The sequence below is a fragment of the Canis lupus genome, chromosome 4 (assembly GCF_048164855.1).
Source record: "Canis lupus baileyi chromosome 4, mCanLup2.hap1, whole genome shotgun sequence".
Taxonomy (NCBI): Eukaryota; Metazoa; Chordata; class Mammalia; order Carnivora; family Canidae; genus Canis; species Canis lupus.
The window spans coordinates 74,371,331-74,392,609 of NC_132841.1; the positions used below are offsets into that span (position 1 = coordinate 74,371,331).

General features: G+C 44.4%; 2 protein-coding genes across 13 annotated transcripts in view; one reads left to right on the forward strand and one right to left on the reverse strand.

The window, feature by feature from the left end:
• The window catches only part of RAI14 (retinoic acid induced 14), a 138,391-nt gene extending 135,811 nt beyond the window's left edge, over nucleotides 1–2,580 (reverse strand). For 2 of the 8 annotated variants that reach the window (XM_072824943.1, XM_072824935.1), the window contains exon 1: nucleotides 2,426–2,580. The gene's annotated coding sequence lies outside the window, so the exon portion shown is untranslated. Of the gene's footprint in view, nucleotides 1–1,559; nucleotides 1,656–2,425 lie in introns of those variants that run through there. The other 6 variants (XM_072824946.1, XM_072824937.1, XM_072824952.1 and 3 more) reach the window with 5 other exon arrangements.
• A 4,425-nt stretch (nucleotides 2,581–7,005) lies between these two features.
• The window catches only part of LOC140632675 (uncharacterized), a 66,696-nt gene continuing 52,422 nt past the window's right edge, over nucleotides 7,006–21,279 (forward strand). For 4 of the 5 annotated variants that reach the window (XM_072824969.1, XM_072824968.1, XM_072824970.1 and 1 more), the window contains exons 1-3: nucleotides 7,006–7,249; nucleotides 12,201–12,297; nucleotides 14,085–14,139. In XM_072824969.1, coding sequence (XP_072681070.1) covers nucleotides 7,112–7,249; nucleotides 12,201–12,297; nucleotides 14,085–14,139 — 290 coding nt within the window. In that variant the 5' untranslated portion in view covers nucleotides 7,006–7,111. The remainder of the gene's footprint in view (nucleotides 7,250–12,200; nucleotides 12,298–14,084; nucleotides 14,140–21,279) is intronic. The other variant, XR_012030305.1, reaches the window with a different exon arrangement.

Genomic DNA, 21,279 nt, shown 5'->3' on the forward strand with positions numbered 1-21,279 from the left:
CTTTGTCATTCAGAGGCACTTTTCTTACTCCAAACAATAGGAATTGTAAAAACAAAATAATGCAACTAACAATCTTAGAGCTTAAAAAAAAATAAAAAAAGGATCAAATTCACTTTTTTCATTCAATAGGTAAGCAAGAGAGACCCTACGTACACCCTAAATTTCTGTTGAGGAATGAAACAATAAATGCAGCATGACCTAGACCCCCATTTCCCAGCAATGAAGGGGATGGGTATATAACAAAAGCAGGTCTCTGATGCTTGCAATTGCACTGTTATTTAAAAAAAAAAAAAAAAAAAAAAAACTCTGCTAAAGTGTGTAACAGTGAAAAATTGGAAATATTATAATTTTCTCTCAGCAAGAGAATTAGGATACTATGATTTATTCATATACTGGAATTTTCTGCAGCAGCTGAAGAGCTACATGTACTTTAAAACTATAGTGACAAATTTTAAAATGCAAGCAGTCTATACAAAAAAAAGTTTTTATGTACAATATTAAATACACAAGCTCACAGATACTGCTTCTGGATATATATCGAAGAACCAAAACGTTTCTGGAAACTATGTACACTAACTTCACCTAAGTGATCACCAGAAGATGGAGGAAGAGGAGGGATGGATAAAACCCAACAGTTGCGGTTTATTTTTACTGGAGGAGACACGAAGACAATAGGGAGATATTAGCAACTTTTTTTTTTTTAGCAACTCTTAAACACAAGTAGTGTCTATTAAGTATGTGTGAAATATTTCATACTTCTTTTTATTCTGAAAGGAAAAGTTTCCTCCGTCATATTCCACTAACTGCAAGCCAAGTTTCCTTAACCTCCAAACCTCAGTTTCTTCATCTTTGAAAGATGGGTGATGCAAGGCGTACCTGCTTCAAAATTGCTTTGGTGAGTGGCAGCCTGAAGACAGAGCTTCAATCCCAGAGACACCATCACACCCCCACTGAGTCTTCATGCCCCAGCATCCACTCATTCTATTCAATTTCACAATAAGACTTTTCACAACAGAGTCACAACCACCACCACCCAAAAGGAAAAAAAAAAAAGCCATAAAACAAGTCTAGTCTAAGGCATGTAAATGCTACAATAAATTAACGAAGCAGATTTCAATGAATGGAGATGAAAACCTCAGGATACTCCAGCACAGGACCACCCAATCCAGGTTATGCAAGCATTGGTTAAAAACCATAAGAACTGGATAAATTAAGGTGTACTCGTTTAACAAAAAGCTTAAGTGGGTAAAAAAAAAAAAAAAAAGTGACACCGGTTAGGCATCTTTTAAGAAAAGACGATCAGATTACATCCCCCGGTAATGAAACTCCCAGGCTACACCTGTGCCCAGGTGGGGGCCAGAGCAATCAAAACCCAGCCTCCCCGGGCTGCACTAGCTCTTCCCCAACTTTGCTCAGACCACAAGGTGAGGCTCTCCTCTCTAGGACGAGCTTCTGCTGAGTCCCACTGATGGGCCAGCCAGTTCCTCCTCCTGCCAGCCCCCTACAGCCAGAGCACGTTCTCCTCTCCCGGATGGAAACGGGAGACCCATCCCGCTCACCTGGGAGCCTGCGGGCTGCGCCGGTCGCGGTGGGCGGCCCTGACCCCAGATGTGCCCCAACCGCTGGAAACCAAGTCGCGCAGGGCAGGGTTCCTCGGAGCGGCGGAAGCCCGGACGGCCAGCCCAGGCCCCGGCCCCCGCCCCGGCCCCGGCCCCAGCCCCCGCCCCGGAGAGGCCCCATAACCCCTCCGCTTCTGCGGCCCCCATCTGCCCAGCGCGCCGCCTCCCTGGGCTCCGAGGGCCCCCGACACAAAAGGGGAGCGCGGGTCCCGGGGGGCGGCGGGCGCACCCTGAGCGCTGCAGGAGCTAAAGCCCGGCCACAAGCCCGCCCGCGCCGGCAGCCCGGGCGCGGGGTCCACAGGGCGCCCCCTCCCAGCTCCAGCACCGCGCCTCCCCGCCCTCCTCGGGGCTGCGGCGCGGCGAAGGGCGCGAGGGGCGAGGGGCGAGGGGCGCCAGCAGGCCCGGGGCGGGGGCGAGCCCGCACCCCTGCGCGGCGAGGGGCTCGCGACCGGCCGAGCAGGAACAATAGCGGCGCCCGCGGGTCGCCCGAGCCGCCGAGCCGCCCGCTTGCGCCTCGCTCCCCGGCTCCTCCAAGTTTGCGCGCCGCGAGCAGCCGGGGCGGGCGCGAGGCGGGCCGGGCAGGTGGGACCGGCTGCCGCCCGGCGCCCCCGGGTCGCCCCCGGGTCGCCCCCAGGTCGCCCCCAGGTGGCCCCCGGCCGCGCCGCCCCGCGGGTCATTCATTCCCGCCCCCCCATCCTCGGCGCCCGCGGCGGACAGGGGCGCGGCGGCGGGAACCCCCGGCACAGGCGGCGGCGCGCGCGGGTCCCCGCTCCGGAGCCTCCCGGGCCTCGGCGCGCCGCACTCACCCCATCGGGCGGCGGCTCCCGGGCCCGCGGGCTCCGCTCCACCCGCCGCTTCCCCAGGAAAACGCGGCGGCCGGGCTCGCTTCCTGCTCGGCTTCCTGCGCCGCGGTCCCTCCTCCTCCCCCGCTGCGGGGGGCCGTGGGCGCCGCGGCTCCCGGGCTGCGCCGGCGGGCGGGGGCGGGGCGGGGCGGGCGCCCGCGGCGGGCGGGGGACGGGGGCGGCGGCAGCACCACCACGTGGCCGCGCGGCGCCGGCCCCCGCCGACCCGGGTCCCGCGGGCCGCGGGGGGAGCTGCTCGCCCCGCCCCGCCCCGCCCCGCCCCCGCGGCCCCGAACTCCGCGGGTGGGCACCGGGCCCCGCCGACCCGGCCCGTCCTCCTCCTCGCCGTCCCCCGAGGCCAGTGGCGAACCGCGGCGCTCCGGCCCCGGGGTCAGGGCGGGCGAGATCCCGAACGCTCTACGTTTCTGGGCAACTTCCAAGCTCGCTCGTGGTCGTGGGGGCTCTCAGAGTCCCCGGTCCGAGCCAGTCGGGTCGGCTCAGTCCTCCAGGATTCTGGGACGGAAAGTAAAGCCGGATCCGCTCCTGCCTGCGCGGCCGGAGCCGGGCGCTGCGGCGGCTGCTCACACTCATCAGGTGGCAAGAGGGAGGGAGAGGCTGCGCGCGCGAAGCGTGGCTCGGCTCAGGACTTACAAAGGAGGAACCTGCCCCGAACCCAGGGGCTCGGCCGCGGACGCCCCCAGCCGCGTCTGGGACGCGCGGAGGGGCCTCCCCCGCCCGGGCCCCCAGTCCCGCGGCGCCTCCGTCCGCTGCCGCGCGCTAAAACCGGCCTTTCAATCATCGTAGACTCCTCCCGTGATTCCCAGGATTTCCAAGCCCCCCACCTACTCCTGGAGTTTGGGGCTGCTTTTCTATTCATTCTAGTCCCGCCAACCAGCTCTGGCTTAGAAAAAGTCTACGTTCACCAAAGGCCCCCTTCCTTCTCTGGGTTAGCTCTGCAGCCTTACGCAGGGCAGGAGGCTTTCTAGAATAAATGACACGAGTCCTTTGTGGTGGGATCCACTGGAAGTCATTTGAACTTAAAAAAAAAAAAAAATCAGTTCCAACGAAAGTGAAATTCACCCAAACAGTTCAATTTAAAAGGGTGCATCGTGGCTGCGACTGGATGGTCTCCCCGTTAGAGTGTATCTGCCTCCTCCGCTCCCCCAAGGCAACAGGCTTGTTCGCTGTAACGGGTAACTTGTCAAACAGGGAGCAAAAGCTGTGGAACTGGGAACTGGGAAGTGACTGTGCTGCATGGTCTTCCGAAATCACACATCAGAGATTCTTTTGAAAAGTGATGAATAGCCCGTTTAAAGCGAGCCATGCGCTCCTCTTCCCGTCCTTTATCCCTCGGGAATAAAACGACGCTCTGAGATGCGAACTGGCAAGCTGCTTGTTCGTTTGATGCTGGCCATTTCTATGATACAGTTTTTCATTATGGTTCGTATTAATGGACAAATACTTGTGCGCTTTCTGTTCTGCCTTTAGCAGGTCAGTCTGCAAGCAAGGGCAGCTGGCAAGGTGGGATTCGGAGCATGGTATATGGGTATATGGGACCACCTTCGAAACCGAACATGTGCATATTCTGTAGGAACAGTTGGCAAGTTGAAGTTTACTATCAGACAGCATTAAACATTCTTGGGACGCCTGTGTGGCTCAGCGGTTGAGCATCTGCCTTCGGCTCAGGACATGATCCCAGAGTCCTGGAATCGAGTCCCGCATCGGGCTCCCTGTGAGGCGCCTGCTTCTCCCTCTGCCTATGTCTCTGCCTCTCTCTGTGTGTCCCTCATGAATAAATAAAATAAAATCTTAAAAAAAAAGATCATTCTTACAGTGCCCTGTCCCAGGCACTTACCTCTGAGCCCCACTGCCTATGGCAGCTCGATGGCTCCTGTTGGTAGTTTGTGTGCTTATTCTCCTTAATTTATAATCCCCCCCACCCCCCACCAAACATCAGCAAGCCCAGCTTTGAGTGTGGAGTTGCTGTGGAGGGAAGGACTCTTGTAGTTAGGCTGATATGCCAAGATTCTTTTCCAGATGCCTCCTCCCCTGAAACTCAAACAACTGTTCAGACCACAGCTGAAGTTGTGCCACCTGCAGAAGAATTGATGGTCAAGTACAGGATCGGACACAGTCTTCTCATTGGTTTGGTTTGGTTTATTTTTTCCCCAGGCCTTTGAGAACTGCTAACTCATTCAGGATACATTGAACACGCCCTTTAATGGAAACCGGGCCCATGTGCCAAGGTTTCAGAGAAGGGAGCAAGGACAAACTGATCATCTAAACTGCCTAGAAAGTTGTTAAAACATTTTTTCGGTGGAACAGCATATTGTGTTTGAATAGATGAATTACCGGCAAAGCAAGGTAACTGAGATGTAATATATAGTCCTAGCAGTAGTAAGAACAAAGCTACCATGTTTCCTGCTCCCTCTTTTACCAACCTGCCTTTTGAAGTTCACCGAGTGTTTAAACTTCTCCTGGTCCCACTTTCCTAATCAGTAAAAAAGAACATTGAACTACATGGCCTCTGAGAATTTTTTCAGCTTATAATCCTAAACCCATTGTCTTAATTTGAGGAGCCATCACAAACGGTATTGACTTTACATTCTATGGCGAAGCATCATTCTCTAAATTGTTCTAGCAGGTCAATCTTCTCATACCTACAAGATTATAAATTCCTAAGAGTGTTGCCATCCAGGATTTAGCAGGGTCCATGAAAGGAGCTGATTGGTAAAGCCAAATTTTCATTTTTGAAATTAAAAAATATCACATCCCTTCTTTCTTGCTCCATCTTTTATCAATTTTGTTTTTCCTCCACATTAGGAACTTTTTAAGTCCGGGCAACCAAGGCTAAGACTAGTTGGAATAACAAGAAACTGTCCCTAATAGAGGAAATAGAGGTAGGTATCACACCAGGGCCAAAAAGTAACCCTTTGCTTTATTTGGCTTTGGGTCAGGATCTGGCTGCACTTCTGGGTCTCGTTAGAAGCAACGTGATTTACAGGAATGTGACGATATTGGCCCCACTCCAGTGAATGGAACAAAAACACAATCAGAACGTTGGAGATGATCTACGGGAAAAAAAACCCCAAATATTCATAGGAAAACCACTTTTTTTTGGTATTTTCTTTGGGATATTTCCAAATAGGAAATTGTGACATAGGAGAAATTAATAAAACAACTTTAGCATAGCAGCTTAATCATTTAATCAGACCATAGTAATAGACTAGAAACCATAAGCACTTGAAATGTCATCAGTCCAAACTGAGATGTGCTGTATATGCAAAATATACACCAGATTTCAAAGACGTAGGATGGAGAAAAAAAAGTATCTCAATAATTTTTATGTTAATTCCATATTGAAATGATGCATTAGGCTAAATATGTTAACACTAAGTTCACTAATTTCTTTCTTTTTTTTTTTAAGATTTTATTTTTAAGCAATCTCCACACCCAAAGCAAGGCTCGAACTCACAACCCTGAGATTAAGAGTAACACGCTCTACCAACTGAGCCAGCCAGATGCCCCTTCTTTTACTTTTTAAAATGTGGTTAACTAGAAAATTAAAAATTACCATGTGGCTTGCATTACATTTCTATCGGATAGAACTGCTGAAGAGTTTAATGTTAGCAGCTAAGACACATTCAGCATCTACTCTATACAATGCATTTTTCTAAGTGATATTTGCATAACTACAATGGCCATGTACTTAATTATTCAACCTGGGACATTTTTGACACTTTTGAGAATGAAGGGGACCAGGCAAATTCTAAACCAGGATACTAGGACAAAAAGCATTAACTGGAACTGTCCTGAACAAACTGAGTCAGTAGGCCACCCTAATGTTAGATCATCTAATCTTTATGTTGGGGAGAAAGAATTTCCTCTGCCCTTCAAGATCTTTCTAGCCAGACTAAGAATCAAATTGAAATGAGACGGATTAACCGGTGAAAATCACACTTAATTTTGCATGTATAGAGATTCCAAACAGACATAAAATTCCAAGATGGCCAGGCAACACAAGGCTTTTGTGAGCTAAGGAGAGGGGTAGGGGTCCAAGGACACAAAAGAAAGGAAGACTGCTGGCAGGAAGGTGAGAGGAGACATTTTGAAAACAAGGTTGCCCTCTTATTCAGGTAAGTCTCTTAGGTAAAGAAGAATCTCTGTTAATATCCTCTAATTGGTACAAACAGGCAATTGACAGGGAGGTAAAGAGTTTTCCTGAATTTGCTGAGTTTTTATTATTTTTAACTCAAAATAATCTTCACGCCAAAGTGATCCATCTTAGGACTGTCCTTGGCCCCTGTGGTGATACCAACCCCATAAGTACCACTATTTTCCCTACTTAAGGGAACTGGGGCACAGAGGGATTAAGTAACTTGCCTAAAGTCATGCAGCCGGTGGCAATGTTGAGATAAATTAGGGCAGTCTGGCTCTAGAGCCTTCAATTTTGACTCCTGTGCAATACTGCCTGTTGAAGATCTAATATAGATGAAGAATTTAGTATCTATTAAAGTTTTTCTTAATACAGCAACTTGGATGGAGTATTATCCTATTTTTACAGGTGAGGAAACTGAGTTTCAAACAGATCCAGTAACTTGCCAATATCATCGAGCCAGAAAAAAGTGGCACCAAGAATTGTAGTTCAGGATGCCCGACTCCAGAGCCATCCTCCTAACCACCACTCCATATTGTCTTCAGGCCACATGGATTTATAACCACTTAGGTATTGATCTCATGCCTTTTCCCAGTTCTGGCAGAGGCCTGGATAAGAGGACTGGAACCCAGGTGAGACCAACTTTAGAACAGGCAACAGACACCAAAAGCTCAGTCTTGGTCCTCTTCTTTCTGAGAAGAAACATTTTATGGTAATCCAAATAGCCATCCGTGCCGTCAGGTTGGTTGCTCTGCCATGTGCATGTCAGAAATTCCAGAAAGTTCTCTCCCATTAAGGCAGTGGAGGAGGGCATCGTGAGGAATTCAAGAACATTGAAAAGGCAGTTACTTGCTTAGCAGAAGACTAAGAGAAAAAATGTTCACAAAGCTCCACAGGCACAAGCAACGATACAGGATGTAGATCCATGGGTGTGCCAGTCACATCTTTTCTTCCGTCTTCTGCAGTGGGTCATCATCTTGGCAGCCCCTTTAGAATCACCTGCCTGTAAAAATCACCAATTGCCTCAGCCCCATACCCTAGGATACTGATTAAAGTGGTCTGGTGTGGGCATTAGTATATTTTTAAAGATTTATTTGTTTGTTTGTTTGTTTGTTTTGAGAGAGGGAGCACAACAGGAGGGGCAGAGGGAGGAGAGAGAATTTCAAGCTGACTCTATGCTGAGCTCACAGAGCCCAGAGCCCGACACGGGGCTCCATCTTACAACCCTGAGATAAGGACCTGAGCCAAAACCAAGAGTCAGATGCTTAACCGACTGTACCACCCAGGCACCCCCAGGCATTGGTATTTTATACTCTTTCCCTAGATCACCATAAAGTGGGGCCAGGCTTTATTGACTGTCGCAGCCGTGTCTGGAGCACCCACTTCTTGCTTTAGCATTGCCAACAAAAATGAGATTAGGTGGAGAGGATGGGGTGGCTCTTGCAATGGGCCTTGTAAAAAAGTCAATGCTCCAGAAGGATTTCTTGACACAGAGTGATTCTAAACCAAACCACTATTTTTCTTGGCTTGGGACACTTGTTTTCTGTTACGGCGTTAAACCTGAGCTCCACGATTTTTGTCTTGTTCATTGAGATCAACGTCTGCCTACCAGACATTTTAATTCATGTTTCTTCCTTATCCGAATAGCGCACCCATAATAAGTCTGGGGACTACATTTGCTGATGAGTTATTTTGCATCTGTTAGGGCTTCTTGCTTCTGTTTTTCCAAGGCGTTGTGGCCATTTAGCTTCTGGTATTCATTTTCACTTTTCCATTTGTGTTCGTTCTCTTTAAAATCCTTAGTAGACGACATAAAGTAGATTGCTGGTTCTCAAAATTGGTCTTTCAACTATGCAAGTGAACACATTTTTAAAATTCATTTTCCACAGCAGACTGTTAGTGCTTAAGATATACGACTACAGTTCTGTGAAGATATTTAACAGAATTCCACAAGTCCTTTGTTTGTTTTGCCTCGATACAAATTCCTCCACTCTCCAAGTAATGCGCCTTGAGCAGGTTTCTCACATTCAGGATGGAGGTTCTTTTAAGGTAAACTTATCATTCTTCCTTTGCCTTCTTTTTTCAAAGACAGCCCTACAATTTATTGTTCTTGACTTCCTGTTTGAGTTTCAGAAGATTCAGACCATGGAAATGTTTTGCACGGTCCTGTGATATGCCAGAGGAGAGGAGGGGGACAGAATTGGGGGAGCCAGAAAGATCACTGTGTAAATATTCCCTCAACAGAGATGAAGTAGGAAGGGAAGGTCCACAGAAGCCAGCAAAAGCAGGAAAAAGGCTATGGTGGCTTCCTCTCATGGATTCCTAGAACCCTGAGAGCACAAATGCCAAGGAGACAAATTGGCTTCACAATAATAAACCAATAGAGGGGAGGACGGCAGAGTTCCAGTGTTAATGATATCGAGGTCACTGCTGGCCAATCAGAGGGGAGTTTGTTATTTAGAATTATATAAAAAGGAAGGGATTTTTGGAGGCTACTGGAAAGAACCAGAAGACTAAGTTGGCTCTGAATTAGTCTGGGAAATTTGCCATCAAAAGACCCAGGACTCAGAGACAAAGAGAGGGAGGTAGAGGTCTGAGTGGGTCTCATATTTGCTCTGTGGGCTTCTGGGAAGTATTTTAAAACACTTTTATTTAAACTGTGGCCTTAAGAGGACTCTCCATTCACATCCAACATAACTCGCTCATATTAAGAAATAGAAATTGTGAGAACATTCAGTGTGTTTCTTCTCATCCTGATTCTCCCTCCCTGACCACACTGCCTTCTGCTTCAGGTCTGGGCATTCTTACTTGCATGTTTGATTTGGAGGGGAGGGAAATGATTCCAGGCTAGAGGTGCACCTTGGAGAAATTTTATAGTAGTGAGCGTGAGGCCAGCTCTACAGAAGAACCAGTGAGAACAGAAGAGTTGTATTGGGGCAGGTGTCCTCCCAGGGTGGCCTGGAGAATAGGCTTGTCCAGCCAAGAGCAACTGGTAGCCAGTAGAAAGCATTCATGATTGAACTTTTATTTTTCTCTTTGTTTATTTTCTCTTTATTTCTCAAGGAATAAAAATGCAAATTGAAAGCATTTTTGAAAACAGAAACTAGAAGAAATAACTCTGTCAGGTAGTGGCTTGGAACCCTGGCTTCTCCACTTTCAAGCAGTGCAATTTGGGGCAGATCACTTCATTTCTCTTGGCTTCAGTTTCTTCATCTGCCAACTGGGGATAATGTTAGTATCAGCCTCTTGGATTATCTTGCAGATTAAACAAGTAACACATGTGAAGCATGTACAATAGTACCTGGCACAGAGCAAGAGCTAAGTAAATAATATCTATAATTGTTATTAATGTAGAGAAGCATACAAGATTCATAGAACCCAGAGGAAAATAAAATAGTGACGTATATCAAAATCAATTAAACCATTATTAAAAATGTCATCGCCTTGGGGCACCTGGGTGGCTCAGTGTTTGAGCATCTGCCTTGGCTCAGGGCATGACCCCGGAATCCTGGGATCGAGTCCTACATCGGGCTCCCCGCAGGGAGCCTGCTTCTCCCTCTGCCATGTCTCTGCCTCTCTTTCTGTGTCTCTCATGAATAAATAAATACAATCTTCAAAAAAATATCATCGCCTGTAGTTTAAACATTTCTAGGGCACTAACTGCTAAGTCTTATATGAAAACTTTGTCGATTAATCTGTAAGGTGTAGTATTGAACACACATAGAAAGGAAAAATATGAGATGCTTTCTACCTTCAAGGAGCTTCCAACCTATTTGGAGAGATGGTCTACAGACATACAAGGACAAAGAGTCACCAAAAGAAGACAAACAGATGAGTTCATGTTGCTTTCTAGTTCTTTGATGCTCTTCTGTGGCTCTGCCAAGGCATGTTGCCCAGTAAGCAGAACCTTTGAAAATGCGAGGCTTTCTATTATGCTGAAATATTAGGTAGTAGTGCGCTACGGGAACCAAAGTATAAGTAACTCATCCCTACCCAGAGATTCCCATTATAACGTGCAGCCAGGGCTGACACTCACTGTGCTATGCAGCTTCCATGATAGTAAATAATGTGATTAAAACACCATTGGCGCCGGAATCAGCTTCCTGTTCCAGTGATAATGATGCCTATTAGCAGATAACGGTGGCCTTAACACAATGGGGACTTGTTTCCCTCATATTCTGAAAAGTTACTTGCCTTTAGATCAGTGGCTCAAGGTGATCAGGTCTGAGGTCTTTGATTTCTATATTTTCCCTCATTAGAAGACAGCTTGATCACTTACATCATCCATTCTGTGGTCAGGCAGGAAGAAGGGGAAGAGAAGACAGCTGGTATAGTCCACTCAATGGGGAGATTTTCTGAAAGCCCCACTCAACATCTCAATTTTATTGACCAAATTGTATCTCACATGATCACCGACATCTGAAAGATAGAGAAGGAAATATCTATTTTTAGCTAGGTGCATTGTGCATCAAATGAAATTGGGGTTTTACTAATAGGAAAATGGGAAGAATGGATATTGAATCTATCTATTGATGTAAAACAAACAGTCTCAAAACTTAGTGTCTTAAAACAACAACAATATAATATAAGGGGATCCTTGGGTGGCGCAGCGGTTTGGCGCCTGCCTTTGGCCCAGGGCGCGATCCTGGAGACCCGGGATCGAATCCCACGTCGGGCTCCCGGTGCATGGAGCCTGCTCCTCCCTCTGCCTATGTCTCTGCCTATGTCTCTGCCTCTCTCTCTCTCTCTCTCTCTCTCTCTCTCTCTCTGTGACTATCATAGATAAATAAAAAATTAAAAAAAAAAATATAATATAATTTACTGTTTCTCATGTTTCTGTGGGTTGACCGGGTGGTATAGATATATGGTATAGGCTGGGGTACCAGGATGGCCAAAAGGCATAACGTGGCCTCCTTCCTACAGCATAGTATTGGTCCCTGGCTAGAGTTCAGGTAGGGATTGGCTAAGACCTCAGTTCTCAGGGTTCCTTGGGCTTCCTCATGGACTGGTAGCTTTGTTCCAAGAAGGAGTGGCCCAAGACATGAGCCTCAATGTACAAGTGCCTATCCAGCCTCTACTTACACTGTGCTTGCCAAAGCTGATCATCACATGGCCAAGTCCAGAGTCAAAGTGGGAAGGAGCTACACAAAAGCATACACGCTAGGAGTCACAGTTTATTGGGAACCTCCAAAGTACCAGACCACCACAGGGTAGGCATCTCTGCCAAAGTATCTTTTGATAATATGTTAAAATTATTCAGTGCTCATTTTACAGCAAACGTAGAGCCAAATGAGCATTAACTCTGAAAAGTCTCACAACAACTTCATGGGGTAGATACTCTTATTTCCATTGAGAAATGAAGAAATAGATTAGGAAAGGTTAAGGAGCTTGCCCAAGGTTACAAAGTAAGAAAACTCCAGGGCTGGAGCTTCAAGTCAACCTGAATGCTCGGTTTGGACAGTTTGGGAGCACATTCTGGTTGCACATCTGATAGAAAATCAAGTGACAGGGCTATAATAAAGTAGCTATTTTAAAAAGGTATTTCTTCATGTTTTTAAATACTATTCTCTTTCTTCCCTTTAGCAAATACAGAGAGAAAAGTGTGATGTCCCTGCCCATCAGAGTCAAGGTCAAGGCAGAAGGACTGTATCAAGAGGGAGCCCATTCACTTCTTTGTCAGGTGATCTAACGTGTGCTGGGACCATCTCCATGAAGCATACATAACCTGAGGTGGAGGTTAGGACACACATTAGGCAGGAGGAGTTGGATGGCTACAGTTGCCTTTGGGAAAACCTGAGGAAAAAGTTTGACATGGAGGAGACTTGTTTAAGGAATCCTTCAAGGGGGTTTCTGAAAGGAAAATAAAAAGTTTACTGGACTTACACCTGGACAAGTGCGTCAAAGGTGGATCTCCCTAACATGCTAAAAACATCTCCACTTAATGTAAAACATAGTGTAGACACTATACTTTGTTTAAAAGTGTGTTTTCTCAAAGTGTGGTTTATGGATTCATGCCCAGAAATAATGACTCACTATCTCCAGTAGGTGGGTCAGAAAAATCTGCATGTTTAAGGAACATCCCAAGGAATTCTTATATACAATAAACTAGAAAATTATTGATTTAAAGTGTTCTTTCAGAGGTGTACCTGGGTGGCTCAGTTGGTTAACATCTGCCTTCAGCTCAGGTCAGAATCCCAGGGTCCTGGGATAGAGCCCCGTGTCCAGCTCCCTGCTTAATGGGGAGTCTGCTTCCCCCCTCTCCCTCTGCCTGCCTTTCCCCCTGCTTGTGCTCTCTCACGCTGTCAAATAAATAAATATAATCTTTAAGAAAATAAAACCTAAGTGTTCTTTCGGTATGATGGTTTTAAAATCATGCTTTTCAAGCTTTAATGTACATGTGAATAGCTGGGATCTGTTGAAAAAGCAGATTCTAATTCAGTAGGTCTGAAGAAAGGCTTGAGATTCCGCATTTCTAGCAAGTTCCCATTGATGCTGCTGGTCTGAGGAACCATGCTGACCAAGGAGCAAAGCTTTAAAACACTGAAGGAAAGAACAAACTCTTTGGGGATGGAAAGTTTGCAGGCAGATAGAAACAGTGGGAGTCACGGTAGGAGTATCCACTGCCATCTACAGAATGTCACTGCTCTTTCCAAAAGACAGGTCACTAATAGAAGACGGATATGGCAGTAATAGAAGGAGGTTAGCAATGTTCAGAGGGGCTTCCCAGGTCAAGGTAAGATACACAGGCAGGTGCAACAGTTATCAAGGCATGTTTTTTTCTTTTTTCTTTTTTTTTTTTTTTTGAGAGAGAGAGAGGCAGAGACACAGGCAGAGGGAGAAGCAGGCTCCATGCAGGGATCCCGATGTGGGACTTGATCCCGGGTCTCCAGGATCAGGTCCTGGGCCGAAGGCGGCGCTAAACCGCTAAGCCACCCGGGCTGCCCTGTTTTTGTTTTTTTTTTTTTTTTTAAGATTTTATTTATTTATTCACGAGAGACACACAGAGAGAGAGGCAGAGATATAGGCAGAGGGAGAAGCAGGTTTCTTGCAGGGAGCCTGATGCGAGACTCCATCCCGGGACTCCATCCCGGGACTCCATCCCGGGACTCCAGGACCACGCCCTGGGCCGAAGGCAGCCGCTCAACCGCTGAACCCCCCAGGCATCCCTCAAGGTGTTTTTCTAATGAATCTGGTCTTGCGTATTTTAGGTGCTATGAACAGAGCTCAAAGAATCTCAAAGAGTGAAATAAATTGGAGTAAATGAACACAAATGTTTAGAGGAGTTGAACACCTAAGGTGCAATAATACACAATTTGTATTCAAGAGTTTGTGTTCTTTCAACCCTTGCTTTTTACTTAGTATTGCATTGTTTACAAGTGGAAGGAAGAGACATTATACATTATGTACTAGTATATTTTTAAGAAGTGTATTTTTAGTCTTTGCAAACAAGTCTTGATTCTTAATTAGGCAGATGCCACCCCAGGAGCTGCACATCGGAACACAACGCATCCTCCTTCAGAAGGTGAGCTTGCTATTGTACTTTCACTAAGAGTGGCTTGCATTGATATCACTCTTCAGAGTTAACAGAGGATTTTTATATTCACTTATCCCATTTTACCTCCCGATTACAAAAAACAATTAAGGCAAAAATGCTATCCTATTTGCAGATTTTTTAAAAACCAAGTTACAGAGAGTTTTAGGGACTTGTCTACGGGGCAGGGCCAAAATGAGAACCCTAGTATTCTGAGTCCCAGCCGCATGACTGCTTGCTACCATGCAATTGCTTATGGCAAACAATACAATATGTCTATAGATTATTGGAGTCTCAGTCAGATACACAAAGGAAAAGAGGCTCTCTGTTCCACTAAACTGAAGCAAGAGCCTAACTGCCTCACATGCAGTTAGGCCTGAGGGGTTGCAGAAGGCCCAGCCTGCAGAGCCTGGGAATGTATTTCTCCCTCTAGCAACAGAGCTGGCTGGAAATTCTGAAAAATATTCCCCTACAAACACATAAAAACACTAGATAATACCAAACATTTGGTTAAAAGCACAGTTAAACTTCTAAGAAAGCAAATGAGATTCATAGGAGGCAAGATAAAGGAAACCAGAGTAGTTAGCAAACCCTGAAGCAGAGGGCTGCTTTGGGGGGCATTGGCTGATCCTGGGAGCTTGGTTTTCCGTGGGGGAACTAAAGTCCTGTGGGAGTGAGAACCTAGATCCTGAGAAAAAGCTAGGGATCTCAAGCATCCCTACTCTCCAGGAAAAAGTTGGGTTAGGAAAAAAAATCTATCCTTTGGCAAAAGAAAAACAGCAAGGTAAGGGGTTTTTCCCACTTTCCCAGGCCTTGGTCAAAGGGATGAAAAACAGAAACAAACAAAAGTCTTTGCTGAGAATTTATAATTCCAAGCCTGTCCTCAAGGAGGTTAAGTGTTTATTCTACTTACATGGTTTGGGAAACCCCAGCTAGAAAAATTATCTTGAAAGACTGCCAGTTCATAACTCCTCAAGGCACCAGGTATAGAGAGAGATGCACTTTTATAGATTCTTCAGGCTTCCCACATTTAAGAGGAGACTTAAACAAATAAAAAAAATTAGGGCTATCTGGGTGGCTCAGTCAGTTAAATGTCCGACTCTTGGTTTTGGCTCACGTCATGAATTCATAGTCATGGGGTTGAGTCCTGCCTGGGGCTCTGCTCTCTGCACTGAATCTGCTCCAGATTCTTTCTCCCTTTCCCTCCTCCTCTGCTCCTCCCCAGTGGCTTGGGAGCTCTCTCTCTCTCTCTCTCTCTCAAATAAATAAATAAAATCTTTAAAATTTTTTTAAAAATCAGAAACACATGAAAAATTAAGCCACCATAAATTGAGCTCAGCAGAAACAATAAAGGATAGACTTATACTGTAGTAACCTTGGGCATAGTATCATCTAACAAAGGATGTGAAATAAGTATGCTTAAAATATTCATGAAGAAATAGAGAACTTAGACATAAGAAGTTAATAAAAGACCATCAAGAATAAATAGACAGGTTTGAAAACAACCAAACAGAATTTCTAGAAATGTAAACTGTAATAATAGAGATTTAAAATGCAAAGGATGGATTAAATGAAAGATGAGCCACAAGTAAAGAGTGAATTAAAAAATTGGAAAAAAGACTGAAGAATCACCTTATAATGCTGTACAGAGAGATGAAAGAATGGAAGCTATGAAATTGAGAAAAAGAGATATGGAGGAAGATGTAGATATTCAAAATATATTTTATTAGAGCTCCAGAGGGAGAGAATAGACAGAGGGAAGTAAAGGCAATATTCAAAGAAAAAATTAAAAATATGAATTGGTCAAAGACATGATTTTTCAGATTGGAGAAGTACATCAAATCCCAAGCAAGATAAATAAAAATAAATTCATTACTACAAACATTATAATGAAACTTCAGAAAGCTTAAGACAGAAGATCATAAAAAGCACCAGGGAGAAAGGAGAGCAATTAGCTCTAATCTAAAAAGGAGCAGCAATTAGCTACCAGTCTTCTTAACAGCAACAAGAGAAGCCAGAATCCAGGAAAATATTTCAAGATGCTGAGAGAAAATAAATCATTGGAATTGTATACCCTGCAAAACTATCATCCAAGACAAGGAACAAAATAAAGGCATTTTCAATAGAATGTGGGAAGATATCCTCATACCGTGGAATTGTAAGCCTCTTGAGGGGATCCTCCGTGCCTGTTTCTATAATGAACAGATCTCCATGGTCATAAAACTTATAGAAAGTGCTGTGTCTACATTTTAGCATGTTAGCAGCATTTTAAAAAGTATTCAGGTGCATAGGTTCCTGGAAAGGAAAACTCAGATTGGATGACACTGTGTGCTTAACTCTGGAATCAAGCTGTACGTTTTGCACCCTCACTTTTTGGCATGTTTTGTGAACATACATCAATCTCTCTTTCACACACACACACACACACACACACAGAGTTTGGGAGGAGATGCCGGAGGAGATTTTGTAAAGGGCAAGAAGTTCAGGCAGTCATACTAGAAATTCATTGTTGATGTGAACAGAGTGGGGAGTTTCAAGTTTTCTAACATGTGCTAAAAATCCATGTTATGGGCTGAATTTTATCCCACCGTATTTATACGTTGATACCCTAACCTCCAGTACCTCAAAATGTGACTGTTTTTGGAGACAGGACTTTAAAATTACTTACTTAAAGATAAGTAGGTTACAGTGAGGTCACCAGGGTGGACCCTAATCCAATCTGACTACTATCCTTATAATAAGAGAGTTGGGATGCATGGGGAAACACCAGGGTTTTGCACATACAGAGAGAAACCATGTGCAGACGCAGACTACTTCCATGCTAAGGAGGGAGGCCTCAGCAGGAACCAATTCTGCCAACACCTGGATCTCGGACTTGCAGCTTCCAAAACTGAGAAAAGAAATGTCTGTGGTTTAAGCCACCTGGTCTATGGTATTTTGTTATGACAGCCCTAGTACACTAAGACAGCCCACTTTTCTCCTTTTGGTATAGCCTTTCCCTACATTGGCAATACTTATCAAAAGGCTCTGCTATTTGTAATTGAATATGACCCACTTTTCTGGGTCAAAATTAACCTTCCAGATTACTGATACAACATGGTCTAAATAGAGTGATGTTCCCCCTTCTGAGTCCTCTAGAATGCCCATAGTTAACTCTTTGTGTTAGCAACTGGTCAGTCACATGGGCTGGCTGAAAGTAACCAAGTTCAATCCTGGGCCTGAGTGAGACCACTGAAGATCTCCCCCCTCTCTTTCTATAGAATTCCTCCTTGAACTCTTTTTCTAACTCAGGAATCCCATGGAGCAGATTGATTATCCCCAGCTGTGTCATGATCTCTGCCTCCTGCACCATCCATACCACAGATGCTCACTTTTTTTTTTTTTTTTTTTGTTCTGGGGGCTTGCAATGATTCCTAGGAGTGAGATGAATAAGATGTTGAAAGCCCAGGCTAGACAGTTCCCCATCCCAGATATGGAAACTTTGGAAGACAAACATTTCTTACGCTGTACACCAGGGGCATGCTGCAGTATGTGAAGGAATGCAGAGCACCCCCACTGCTGCTAGACACAGGAAGAGCTGTTTTAGCCTTGAGAGTTATAGACAAATGTAAAGCAACTCAAAAAGTTCTAAATTCCTGAGTACTGTTTTGATATTATTTGCTGGACGATTTTGGTCTCAATAGAGTTTTAAATGTTAATAACAGCTCTAATAGAATATTGTAGCCTATGTCAAATCCCAGGATTTCTTTCTTTAAACAATGGTACTTGGGAGTCTGTGGTTTTTCAAAGCATCTCAGGGGCTGAGACTCTCAGGAAAGGGGCCCCTCATTCTTGCTCTAATTCCTGTGGACCCAATTCTACCTGGGATTAAAATCTGTGGTCCTAATCCTAACCCACTACTTTTCTTGTTAATTCAAGTATTTCAAGAATAATTATAGCTAGTTATAAAGTTACCACAAATATTCATTGCCTGCTCCTGTGGGAAGATTACATATCCTCCCCCTGATGAACTAAGATGTGGCCATAGCCTTGCTTTGGGAAATGGAATATGAATGCAAGCGGCCTGTGTCACTTCCAGGTGGAAACCTTAAAATCCTATATATGATTCAGTATGTTCTTCTCACTCCATATCCCTATCTCCACCTTAGAAATCATAGAAGTAGAGTAGAGATGAGCCTCCATCAGCCTTGGGTTCTCGAGTGACTACAATGTGAAGAGCCCCTGCCAACCTCCATGGGCAATGTAATGTGAGTGGGAGATGAGCTTGGTTGTTTTAAATTGTTGAGGCTTTCAGATTATTAACTGTCATACCGCCTGGCCTATCTTGATTAATGAAATAAATAGTCTTTAAGGCATTGCACTTTAAACAATTTTAAAACCATTTTTTATTTAAAATTGTATTCTGAAAGATGGCACATATTAATAAAAGGGGACAAAGATTTATTAATAACAAGGAGGCACTACCTCCTTCATCCCCAATAGCTTGCCAATTGGCATCCAATAGTCCCAGTTCAACTCTCCCAGGGCAAATCTAGGTGGGGGTCAGCAAACTCTGTAAAGAACCAGGTTGTAAATATGTTTAGATCGTGGTCCCTACTGCAACTACTCAATTCTGCCATTGGAGCCCAAATGTGGCTGTAAAAATGAGTGAACTAGTGGGTGTGGGTGTGTCGCAATACAATTTTATTTATTGAAACGAGCAGCTGGCCTCTAGTTTGCCTACCCTTGACCTGGGGTGTAGAGACCAGCCTGTGACCCTTCAGATCTCCAAACCCCTGCCAATCACTCTTTCCTCAAGCTTTACTGGAATATAATTGATACAAAACTCTATGTAAGTTTAAGGGGTACAACACGGTGATTTGATGTACTTACATATTGCAGAATGATTATCACTGTAGCATTAGCTAACACCTCCATCATATCGTATAATTACCACTTCTTCTTTTGTGGTGAGAACATACAAGATCTACTCATATAAACCCTCTAGGATATAATACAATAGTATTAACTATAATCACCACACTGTATATTAGACTCTTATAACTTATACTCTTTAAAAAAAAAAGATTTTACTTATTTATTTATTTGATAGAGAGAGAGAGTACAAGATGGGAGTGGGGCAGAGGGAGCCCAATGCAGGGCTGGATCCTAGCACCCTGAGACCATGACCTGAGCCACAGTCAAATGCTCAATTGACTGAGCCACTCAGGCGCCCCTAACTTAAACCCTTTGAGCAACATCTCCTCATTCTACCAACTTCCCACCCCTGGCTAACACTCCACTACTCTATTTCTATGAGTTTGGCTTTTTAAGATTCCTTAAGTAAGTGATATCATACAGTAATTGTCTTACTCTGACTCATTTCACTTAGCATAATGGCCTTGAGGTTTATCCATATTGTTGCAAACAACAGGATTTCCGTATTTCTCACGGCTGAATAATATTCCACTGCATAAAAAGGCCATATCTTCTCTACCCATTTATCTCTTGATGGACATTTAGGTTGTTTACATGTCTTGGCTATTGTGAATAATGCTGCAGTGAATGTGGGAGTGCAGATATCTTTTCAAGATTCTATTTTCATTAAAAAAAAAAAAAGATTCGATTTCCATTTCCTTTGGATATGTGCCCACGTGGGGTTGCTGGTAGTGATATGGTAGTTCTGTGTTTTATTTTCTGAGGAGCCTCGATACCTCTATACTGTTTTCTATAGTGGCTGCACCAATTTAGAGTCCTACCAACAGTGCAAAAGGGTTCTCATTTTCTCCCCATCTTTGCCAACACTTATTTTGAGAATAGCCGTTCTAACAGGTGTTCGGCAGTATCTCATTATTGTTTTGATCTATATTTCCCTGATGATTAGTGATACTAGTGAGCATTTGTTCATATACCGGTTGGCCATGTGAATTTTTTTAATTGAGGTATAATTGACATATGGCCTTTATTAACTTCAGATGTACGACATAATGATTCAATACATGTCTATCAGGTTCCTCTGTCAATTTTTTAAAAATCGGGTTTTTTTTTAAAATTTGGGGTTTTTTGGTGGTGAGTTGTTGCATGTGTTCTTTATATATTTTGGAAATTAATCCCTTATAGATATGTAGTTTGCAAATATTTCCTTTCATTCAGTAGGTTGTTTTTTAATTTTGTTGACTGTTTATCTTACTGTGCAGAAGCTTTTTAGTTTGATGTAGTCCCACTTGTTGATTTTTGCTTTTGACTTTTTTCTCTTCTTTTGGTGTTTCATCCAAAAAAGATATTGCCAAGACCAATGTCAGGAGGCTTTTTCCCTGTTTTTTTTTGTTTGTTTGTTTGTTTTTCTAGTTTTACAGTTTTGGGTCTTGCAATGAATTAAGTCTTTAATTCATTTTTGAGTTATTTTATGTGAGGGGTATACAACAGGGGCGCAATTCCAGTCTTCTCAACGTTACTCAGTTTTCCCTAAACTTGTTATTTTTTAATCATTTTTTTAAATTTCTAAAAAGATTTTATTTATTTATTCATGAGAGACGCAGAGAGAGAGGCAGAGACATAAGCAGAAAGAAAAGCAGGCTCCCCGCAGGGAGCTTGATACAGGAGTTGATCCTAGGATCCTGGGATCACGACGTGAGCCAAAGGCAAGATGCTCAATCACTGAGCCACCCAGGCACCCCTTCCCTAAGTTTATTTAATTGAAGAGACTGTCCTTATCCCCATGGAATATTCTTGGTCCCCTTGTCAAATACTAGCTGCCTGTATCTGTCCTCTCAACCACTCCTCAGGAGCTAAATCAAGTGGCCAAATACATTCATTTACTCAGTCACTCACTCAGTCACTCGCTCCCTCAATAACCATCCATGTCCTAGCCAATGTGTCAGGCTCTGCGGACAGAGTAGAAAAGAAAATTGAGAAGATCTTAGGACTTAGAGGGAAGTGCAGGGTAACCTACCATAGAGAAATAAACAAGGTAATTTACAATAACAGGAAGGGCTACCAATAAAACAAAGTGGCTAACCTGACAGCCCACCAACATTAGATCCAGCGTCACAGAAGGGCTCCCTGAAGAGGTGACATTTGAGCTGAGGCGTCCAGGCCCAGCTACATAAGCAGAACTGGGGTGATTCCCAGCTCCCCTTCTTCCTCCTACAA